Raw genomic sequence first — 11,153 nt, 5'->3', positions numbered from 1 at the left:
TAAATGTGCACTTGAAAGGCAAACCTGAAAGTGTAAGCATGGCATTAATTCTCTCCAATAAATTATGCTTGAACTTTCAGAATAAAGGCTTCTCAGTACTTTAACAGAATCAACAACTACTTTGTGTTTTTGAATTACAGAATCTAAACAGCAGACGAAATTAACATTATAATAGGAGGAAAGGTATTGCAAATTACCTGTAGCTTTGTCTAAATCTTAGTGTCTAAAATTACAGCCAAAGTCCTATCAGAAAAATCAACAAGCCCTAGGGTATCCCTCCTTGTTCTTTGTCATCATGCCCCTCTCAATACACAATGTTTCTTCAATGCACATTTTTTCCTTTTCAGTTAAGTGGCTTCTACAAAGGCCTGAATTACCTAATTCCCAGATCCTTGTAGAGATTAGAACTGAGTTGAGAATCTGCTGGTCTTTTCTCTTAGTCCACATGCCAAGTAAATTGCTAGAAAGAATTGCAAATATACCTTTGCACACAGGGGCAATCTACATATTATAGCTGTGTTTGTATGTCTGTCTTTTTAATGCCAATTATGATAAGGAAGGATGCAAATTAGAATAAAAACTCAGGAAAAAAGCAGTGATGTCTAGTAAAAATACTTAATTTAAATGTTTGCTTTGCAGAACTGCTTCTCCTTTACAGTTAAAATAGTTGTGTGGTGTGAACCTGAAAATTTTAAAGGCCTAAGGCATTAAGAAAAGTTATAGTATGTACAAATGAAATTTCTGCCTAAATTTATACAAAAGAATATCTTTAAGTCATATTAAATAGGTGTGCTTGCTTTGCTCAGGCATAAATTCATTTTAATAAATGGTAATATGGTAAATGGCATTACATTACATACATACAAACTAGAGATTTCAATCAATAACATATTCCTTATGAAAAAGAACACTTATTCTTGAGGACCTAGTAATTTCATCATAATGTGTGATATACTAAGTCTTATTGTACAAAAAGCTTGTCAGTTTATCTTCAAGAAGTTATCATTTTAGTTATGGGAACAGAACAGATATAAAAACAGGTAAAGGATTTGGATATGTTATAATTAGTATTAAATGTAGCAGACATCTATGAAGAAACAAAGCTTGTACCCACTATTTATGAAAATTCAGTCTTTTTGAGCTGGAAAGCCACATATTTTCCAAATTAATGACAAAGATAATGTAAACTCAATGTAAATCAACACACATATGATTTTGATTATTTATGTCGGTGAAAACATTAACATAAAAAGATGAAACAACATCCAATTGATGTAATTATTTAGTATAAATAGCCTAATGGGAATGAAGAGCCTATCCATGTAACACAAAGCCAGTCAAATTGATCCATGAAATATATCAGAAGACGTTATGTTATGCTCTCCAGAAAAATCTGGCTAAATTTTCCCCAGTCCGTTGTCCCAATGGAGTAGAGAAGTAGCAAAAGACCCTTAAGTCTCATCATCTTGAGTTGAAGTACCTTTAATTTCTTAAAAATCAACACAGAGAATTTATATGGAAGGTCTTCAAAGCCAAATCACATCACCTGTTTTTATTAAAGTTTTTTTTTTTTTTTCTCCCTCGAGCTTGCAGAGTTGTCTTGGCCCTCCTGGAAAGGACCTGGCTCAAAAAAGCAAAAAGAGGTTTTAGGAGCGTGAATCAGGTATTAGACTACAAAGGGTATTAATAAAACCACTACCACCGGAGCAAACCCTTACAGCGTTTACTCTAGCCTTCAAGTGCTGTTTTAAATATTTTACATAAAACCGGAACAGTTTAAAAACTGGACCCTCAGGTTACGGGGTATTGTTTTGTTTTTTCCTAAACTGTAGTTTTTAGAGGTATTTGTATTGTCTTAGCAGATTTCCCAATTCTCGAGTCCTACATTTAACGACGCGGAGGAACCACTCGCAGATGGAGCTCTGGTACAAGTGACAACATCAGGAAGCGGGCAGAAACAGGAGGAGGCACAGGTGGGAGGGATCTGTGCTGTGGGCGGTGCTACCAAGCGGGGCAGTGCAGGCTGACGGAACCTGCGCGAGCGACGTCGGTGTTGCGCAGGGGACTAGTCCGGCGCAGGACACCGAGCTTTTGCACCCCAGCTGGTTCCGGCTGGGGAAAATGGCGGTGACTGGGGCGTTGTCCCAGGAGCAGCTGGTGGGCTGGTGCACTCAGCAGTTGCGGAAGACTTTCGGGCTGGATGTCAGTGAGGAGATAATACAGTAAGACCGGTTCGGGTCAGAGGCGGGAAGGAGCTCTGGGATGTGCACTGGCTGAGCAAACGGGGAAACGGAGGGGGCTAAAAAGTTGATGAGAGTGAAGAAATGTGATAAAAGGGCTGCGGTGTATCTATGAGTGCCGAATTTTGACCTCCGGCTTTCTAGTTTAGCTTCTGGAATAGGGTGTCATGCTCCACAATCGTCTGGTGGGGCCTTTTTTTCCCCAGGAAAACGCCAAATCCCTGATAATTAGACCTGTAAGTCTGTCCCAGGAACCAGTTTCCTTATAGATTTTGGAGAGAAGGGGCAAGCCAAATTGTCTTTCCAGAAATTCCTTACTCTGAACATTTTAGTTTGCCCGATCCGGGTTGTGTCAAATAGGACCTGAAATTTAAATGGGGGTAGCGTGGTACTGTGTAAAAAATAGCTCCTGACTCGGGAGTCCCGGTTCTATTTTCTGTGGTCATTCACCAGTTTTGGAGCCTTAGGCAACTTAATTTTCCATCTTTGTACCTTAGTTTCCTCATGTGTAAAATGAAAAATTAGCAGAGATTATCTTTTATAACGCGTTATGATTGTAATGAAGTGGAAATGGTGACATGATTTAATATCTGCTTTCAACTGATTTAACTTTTTTTTTTTTTTTTTGGCGATACTGCATGCCAGGACAAAAAGACGGTTGATGAGTGAGGAGGTGGGGGAAGTGCAGTGTATCGAGGAGCGTAGGAAAAAGAACTATAAGATTTGAGAAACTCGTAAGGTTAACTGCAAGGGATGAATTTAACTTGAGAACTAAAAGGTGGGTAGGTGGCAGTGCAGAGTTCAGGAGGAGGGAAAAACTTCTACAAAAATTGGACTTAAAGAACCTGGAAGTGTTTCTTGATTTGGTTCCTTGTTCATTGTTGCTGAAACCTAAATTGCAGTTCTAGGGCTTTTGTAGGAAGTAAGGTGAATTTCTGATTTGGGGAGAAAATAGACTTGTTGACAAGGAGAGAGTTAAGAGAGCCAATTTTAAAGGATTATTTTGAACACTGGAATAGACTCAAAAATAACTCAGTTAAGCAAATATTATATGCTATCACTTATATGTGGAATCTAAAAAATAATACAAATGATTTTATTTACAAAACAGAAACAGACTCACAGACATAGAAACAAACTTATGGGTACCAAAGGGGAAAGGGAGGGGGATAAATTAGGAGTATGAAGTTTACAGATACACACTACTGTATATAAAATAGTTAAACAGCAAAGATTTACTGTATAGCACAGGGAACTACGTTAAATATCTTGTAATAACCTACAGTGGAAAAGAATCTGGAAAAAAATGTAACTGAATCACTTTGCTGTACACCTGAAACTAACACAATATTGTAAATCAACTATACATCAATTTTAAGCACTTGCTTTTTTTTTTTTTTTTTTTTTGTGGTACGCGGGCCTCACCGCTGCGGCCTCTCCCGCCGCTGAGCACAGGCCCTGCGGCCATGGCTCACGGGCCCAGCCATCCTCCCGGACCGCGGCACGAACCCGCGTCCCCTGCATCGGCAGGCGGACTCCCAAGCACTGCGCCACCAGGGAAGCCTTATACATCAATTTTGAAAAATTGACAAAAAATATTTAAAAAAAAAACCCAGCCAAATTGTATGGCTTGGCTTTACCCTTGTTTGAAGGCAAGATCAGGTTAAGTAGTTTTCAGGCATTTTTTAAAGCAGTGGAATGCTGTCAAATGAAATAATGAAGCTTTGTAATATACCAAACAGAAAAAAGTCCATCAGTTTAAAAAAAAAAAAGATTGAGGTCTCTTTTTGATGAATCAACAATGGAGTATGAATAGTTGCAATCTTCTCAGTCTCAGAATCCAGTTGTATTTTGTTGCTTACACAGTATTAGGAAAATTCCTAAGTCTCATAGATTGTGGTTTAATAGCTCATTGTGCAGTCTTAGATTTTCCTCAGTTAAACTTATCCACACCCTTAAAAGAGGAGTGATCAGAAATTTCTGTTTTAAAGTTGAAGCAATAAGTACGGCTGTACACCTGCTTGCATTTAAAAATATTTATAAATATAAGTTAGACAAGAATTATTCAAAACTTAAAATAAGCCCTAAAGCTACCTATAATATAACGCTATTGGAAACACTTATTAGGTTTTCACTAGTTATTGCACAACAGGCTATGATGGCACAATGAAAGCGTTGGCTGTGTAAATTTGCTGTGCCTTGCCTTGCCTGATATTCATTGAGAATTACCCAGGTGTACTATACTAGTGTGCTAGCTAGAACAATTTGACATGAGCAGCCTGAATTTTTTAAAAAGACAGCACAGAGCTGCTACCTTCCTAATCAGTGATACATTTATGAGACCTTAAGGTCTATGCACAGAGTTAGCAAAATAAACTTTGTTCCACAATCTGCATTAGTTCATGTTTTGGATGAATCTATTTTGTTAAGATTTGGTATATAACACATTTGAATATATGTTGTTATTTATTATACTTTTTTAAATAGTTAAATGATATTTATTCAATTGTTTCTGAAACTCTTTAAATAACTCTTTAAATAATTCCCTAGTGGTTTGAATACTCCAGAGTTAAATGATCCTTGAGGTTCCTTGCAGCTCTGTGAGTTCTTGATGCCAATTAATCTTTTTTTTAATGTTTTTAAATTTTATTTATTTGTTTATTTTTGGCTGTGTTGGGCTTTCTCTAGTTGCAGTGAGTGAGGGCCACTCTTCATCGCGGTGCGCGGGCCTCTCACTGTCGCGGCCTCCCTTGTTGCAGAGCCCAAGCTCCAGATGCGCAGGCTCAGTAGTTGTGGCTCATGGGCCTAGTTGCTCCGCGGCATGTGGGATTTTCCCAGACCAGGGCTCAAACCCGTGTCCCCTGCATTGGCAGGCAGATTCTCAACCACATAAGTGTATGGATATATACATTCCTTTTATAGCAATTGGGATCATATGCTGTACAGTGTGTCCTACTATTTCACTTTATATGAGAGTGTTTTCTCAAGTAATAATAATTACTGAGAAATTACTGAATTGCTGAATTCCCTGGCAGTCCATTGGTTAGGACTCCGTGCTTTCACTGCCAAGGGTGCGGGTTCAATCCCTGATTGGGGAACTAAGATCCCACAGCTGCATGGTATGGCCAAAAATAATAATAATAATAAAGTAAAATAAACAAGTCAGTGATTTTTTAAAAATAATAATTATTCAAAAATTTTACTTTTTGTGGTCGCATATTATATTTTGTAAAGTCCAAAAACTTGAATTCATTTGCCCCTTTCATTGATGAATGTTTAAAATAGTTTCCAGTTTTTCACTAACTCAAATAATGATGTAGTTAATTTTTTTGCATAAACTTTCCTGTGTCTCTTATTTATTAGAGAGTTCTGTAAATGGAATTATTGGATTCTTTTTAAGGCACTTTAAATATATTGGCTGATTGATTTATAGAAAAGTTGTACTGACTTGTACTCCCACCCCATTTCACTTTTAGGAACGCTTCATACCATTTTCTTAAAATAGATCTGCTCATTCTGATGTGATGCTAATCTTGATTTATAATTTTTAAGAATGTTAAATTAGTAACTGGTTAGCTTATAGTATATATTCATATTTTTAGCAAAAAAGAAATTTTAGGTTTTGCAGTATAAAGATGAAGTAATTTGTATTGTTCCTAGGAAAATATAATGACTGCAGATGTGTGGTTATGGAAAGTATTCTTTTTTTTTATAACAGTTATTTTTGAGATGTAATTTTTATTCAAGTCACTTGTTTTAAATGTAAAATTTGATGAGTTTTGACAAGTATATATAGCCTTGTAACCATCCCTCAATCAAGACATAAGTAGTCTTTGCTTTGCACAGTAGTATGGAACTGTAAAAATGACCATGCAATCTACAATTTAAAAATCTTAATAAAATGGTCTTAATAAAAAAATGGGGAAATTTTTGATTATTCCATGACCTTCAAAAATGTGTGTCAAAATATTAAAAACTCTCCTGCTGTCAGAATAAATTTAAAAAATAGTAAAACAAACACTTATTTAGTACACTGTAAATTTTTTAAAAAATTTTATTTTATATTGGAGTGTAGTTGATTAACAATGTTGTGTTAGTTTCAGGTGTACAGCAAAGTGATTCAGTTATACACGTACATGTATCTATTCTTTTTTTTTTTTTTTTTTTTTTGCGGTATGCAGGCCTCTCACTGTTGTGGCCTCTCCCGTTGCGGAGCACAGGCTCCGGACGCGCAGGCTCAGCAGCCATGGCTCACGGGCCCAGCCGCTCCGCGGCATGTGGGATCTTCCCCGACTGGGGCACGAACCCGTGTCCCCTGCACTGGCAGGCGGACCCTCAACCACTGCACCACCAGGAAAGCCCTATCTGTTCTTTTTCATTCTTTTCCCATTTGGGTTAGAAAGTATTCCTATGTTAAGGACAGCTCCACAAACCTATCTTCAAAACACTGATTTGATTCTAGAAATACAAGATTACATGAAGGTTATATTATGAACTACTTGAGGTCAGAGTCTTTGTTCTAATCAAATTTATATCCCTAGCATCTAACCTAGAACTTGGCTCAAAATAAACAGTGTAATGGATTAATGAATGTTTTTTACTACCTTGATCTCTGTTACGATTATTGAAAAACATAGTATAAGCTAGCCCTGTTTTAACAACTTATTTCTTTGCTTCTTGAGGTATGTTTTGTCAATTGAGAGTGCTGAAGAGTTACGAGAATATGTTACTGACCTTCTTCAGGGAAATGAGGGCAGAAAAGGTCAATTCATAGAAGAGCTTGTAACTAAATGGCAAAAGAATGATCAGGAGCTGATTTCTGATGCTCTGCAGCAGTCCTTCAAAAAAGATGGTAAGTTAAGTTAATGTAATTAACTTAAGTAAATTGAAGTAAAGGTTGAAATATTGATAAATTAGCTGGTTTATAGGACCTGGTATGTTCTGTCACCCATATTTCCTCACAACTAACTTAAGCAGAATCATATATATACATGTTTTTAGTTCAGTTCTACTTGATCTGTAATGAGTATTGTTTTAGTTCAGACTTTTTCAACTTAGAAAATATCACAAAAATACTTGTTTATAGATACAAATGTGGCTTCAGAATAACTTGAAAAATTTATACATAGATTAAAGAAAAACTTTAGTTATGTGTGTACATGAATGTAAGTAAATGTTGACCAGTTTTAGTATGAATAGCGTTTAGAAGTAACTATTAAGTTAAACAGTACAAAAGATGAGCACCAAACTAAATAAGTCATTATTATTATACAGTCTAAAATATCAGATTTTAATTTAACTTTTTTTTTTTTTCTGGGTATGCCGCACGGCTTGCGGGATCTTGGTTCCTGCACCAGGAATTGAATCCAGGCCCTTGGCAGTGAAAACGTGGAGTCCTAACCACTGGACTGCCAGGGAATTCCCTTTAATTTAACGTCTTAATTTTAGCCAGTAGTCTTTATTATTGACTACAATCTTGAAAATGATGGTTTAAATTTAATTCTGATTTGAGAGGAAAAGATAATTAAAAACCTGCCTGACTTTTTATATTGACTCTAAGTATTAAGCATTGCCTTCTCTTTATTAGCTATTAATTCACCAATGAATCCTACTATTTCCAATCTATGTACATATATATATATATATTTATTTATTATCATCTTCTTCTTTAAAGAAATTTTAGATGGGCAGAGGTCAGGAGACCAGCTAAAGAGGAGTAGGCGGAAAGGGAGAAACAGACAGGAAGTTCCTGCATTTACTGAACCTGATACAACCATAGAGGTCAAAACACCTTTTGATTTGGCCAAGGTGAGTGCTTAGAAAATGAGGCTTTTCTGGCTATATGGAGAAGAGCAAACAACTGATACATTTCAGAGAGCGAAGGGTATAAATTGGTCTAGAATGGCAACTTTTCAACAAATGCATGAATTTTAGAGAGTGATAATGATCACATATTACTTTCTATATGGTAGATATTTTTTGACAACCTGATTAAATAAGTATTAAAAGGACATCTTCGGGCTTCCCTGGTGGCACAGTGGTTAAGAATCCACCTGCTGGGGCTTCCCTGGTGGCTCAGTGGTTGAGAATCTGCCTGCTAATGCAGGGGACATGGGTTCAAGCCCTGGTCTGGGAGGATCCCACATGCCGTGGAGCAGCTAGGCCCGTGAGCCACAACTACTGAGCCTGCGCGTCTGGAGCCTGTGCTCCGCAACAAGAGAGGCCGCAATAGTGAGTGGCCTGCGCACTGCGATGAAGGGTGGCCCCTGCTTGCCACAACTAGAGAAAGCCCTCGCACATAAACGAAGACCCAACACAGCAAAAATAAATAAATTAATTAATAAACTCCTACCCCCTACATCTTCTAAAAGAAAAAAAAAAAAGAATCCACCTGCTAATGCAGGGAACACGGGTTAGAGCCCTGGTCCAGGAAGATCCCACATGCCGCAGAGCGACTAAGCCCGTGCGCCAGAACTACTGAGTCTGCACTCTAGAGCCTGCGAGCCACGACTACTGAGCCCGTGTGCCACAGCTACTGAAGCCCACGTGCCTAAAGCCTGTGTTCCACAACAAGAGAAGCCACCGCAATGAGAAGCCCTCGCACCACAACAAAGAGTAGCCCCCACTCACTGCAACTAGAGAAAGCCCGCGTGCAGCAACAAAGATCCACTGCAGCCAAAAATAAATAAATAAAATAAATAAATTTATTTTTTAAAAAAAGGACTTCTTCGCTTAGAGATTATAGATAGATAGACGTGATAGAAAATATTTAATAAAATACACCAGGACTTCAATTTCAACATTTTTTGTGGCTTTGTACTAAAAGAATGCACAATTCTAGCTGTTTTAAGAGCGTTCCTATTTTAGGCCATTCACTACCCATCATCATCATCATTATTTAGCATTTAGAGCTCTTTCATATTCTCTCTTGGCTCTAAAAATAGCCCTGTGAGGTAAGCAGAAATATTTTTATTCAGGGCAATTTGACAAGCTAAATTTCCCAGCAGAAGGGAATAGTTAATTATGCTAAGATGGAAGAGTAGTGATCAAAAAGTTCTGAGTGATGACCATTGCAATAAAACATGGAAAAGGGTTTCTAAAATAATGTGAACTTAAAAAAAATAGTCTTAAGCCTTTTATTAATTGGAATAAAATGAGCAAAGACTATCACAAGCAAAAGAAAAAACACAAATGACCAATAAACATTAAAAATGTTTATCCTTACTAGTACTTAAGGAGTCCAGTTTGTCACCCTAATTGCCTGAACTCTCCTGGTTTTAGCACTGAAAAGTCCTGGATTCTGAAATTTCCCCTAAGTCCTGGGCAAACAAGGTTGGTTGGTCACTTTACTAGTAATCAAATTAATACACATTAAATCCCTGAGATATGGCATATCAAATTGTCAAAGATTTTATTTTTAAAAATTTTTTTGGCCATGCCATGCAGCATGCAGGGTTTTAGTTCCTGGACCAGGGATTGAACCTGCGCCCCCTGCAGTGGAAGCTTGGAGTTTTAACCACTGGACTGCCAGGGAAGTCCCTCAAAGATTTTAAAAACAGATACAGTGATGATGAAGTTGTATTAAAACAGGAACCTCCTATACACTACTGGTGGCAATGTAAATTGGTTTAAGCTTTCTGGGGGCAGTTTGGCAGCATGTATCAAGAACTGTGGAAATGTTCATATACTTCTGACTTATTAATATGACTTAAATATCTAACAAAGTAATCAGAAATGCACACAAAAAATGTATGTTCTGTATAATGTTATTTATAATATTGAAAATATGAACTGACCTGATTTTTTAGCAGTAAGAGACAGATTAAATAAATTATTATTCCCTCATTTGGTGGGATATCACGCAGCTCATTTCTTTTTTTTTTTTAATAAATTTATTTAATTAATTTATTTATCTTTGGCTGCGTTGGGTCTTCGTTGCTGTGCGTGGGCTTTCTTTAGTTGCGGGGAGCAGGGGCTACTCTTCACTGCGGTGCACGAACTTCTCATTGCAGTGGCTTCCCTTGCTGTAGAGCACAGGCTCTAGGTGCACGGGCTTCAGTAGTTGTGGCTTGCGGACTCTAGAGCACGGGCTCAGCAGTTGTGGCGCACGGGCTTAGTTGCTCCGCAGCATGTGGGATCTTCCCAGACCAGGGCTTGAACCCGTGTCCCCTGCAATGGCAGGTGGATTCTTAACCACTGCGCCACTAGGGAAGCCCGCTCATTTCTTTTTAAAGCCGTGGTGTATACAGAACATTGTTTCTAGGGGAAATACAGGGTTAGGTTTGTGGGAGCCTCTGATCACATTTCCATCAGCCAATCAAAACATAACCTTATTTTATGTGTGTTTCTGTTTAAAGACACTTTATTTAATATATATTGTTGATCATCAACATTGAAGTCAAAGTCAATAGCACTGTAACTCATGCCTGAAGAAAGCTTATCTAATATACCTTTCTTTTTTATTATTATTATTTATTAATTTTTATTATTATTATTTTTATTGAATTATAGTTGATGTACAATATTATATGTTATAGGTGTACAACATAGTGATTCACAATTTTTATTTTATTTTTTTATTTTTATTTATTTTGGGGGGGCTTGCAGGATCTTAATTCCCCCACCAGGGATTGAACTCATGCCCCCTGCAGTGGAAGTACGGAGTCCTGACCATTGGACTGGGAATTCCTGGTGATTCACAATTTTTAAAGTTTACATTCCACATATAGTTATTATAAAATATTGACTCTATTCCCTGTGTTGTACAATGTATCCCTGTAACTTATTTATTTTATACATAATAGTTTGTACCTCTTAATCCCCTACCCCTATCTTTTATTCTCTATATATCTGTGAGTCTGTTTCTATTTTGTTGTATCCACTGGTTCATTTTTTAGATTTCACATATAAGTG

The 11,153-nt window shown here is 37.3% G+C and overlaps 1 protein-coding gene across 2 annotated transcripts in view; it reads left to right on the top strand.

Annotated features, from left to right (window-relative positions):
• Window positions 1–2,071: 2,071 nt before the first annotated feature.
• Window positions 2,072–11,153, top strand: part of TRIP4 (thyroid hormone receptor interactor 4) — a 68,469-nt gene continuing 59,387 nt past the window's right edge. Inside the window, exons 1-3 of one of the 2 annotated variants that reach the window (XM_030878993.2) lie at window positions 2,072–2,222; window positions 6,923–7,092; window positions 7,915–8,048. In XM_030878993.2, the coding sequence (XP_030734853.1) occupies window positions 2,122–2,222; window positions 6,923–7,092; window positions 7,915–8,048 (405 nt within the window). In that variant the 5' untranslated portion in view covers window positions 2,072–2,121. Of the gene's footprint in view, window positions 2,223–6,922; window positions 7,093–7,914; window positions 8,049–11,153 lie in introns of those variants that run through there. The other variant, XM_060294141.1, reaches the window with a different exon arrangement.

The sequence above is a fragment of the Globicephala melas genome, chromosome 2, assembly GCF_963455315.2.
Source record: "Globicephala melas chromosome 2, mGloMel1.2, whole genome shotgun sequence".
Classification (NCBI taxonomy): domain Eukaryota; kingdom Metazoa; phylum Chordata; class Mammalia; order Artiodactyla; family Delphinidae; genus Globicephala; species Globicephala melas.
The sequence above is the reverse complement of the archived record's forward strand: the minus strand, read 5'-3'. Positions and strand labels throughout refer to the sequence as shown.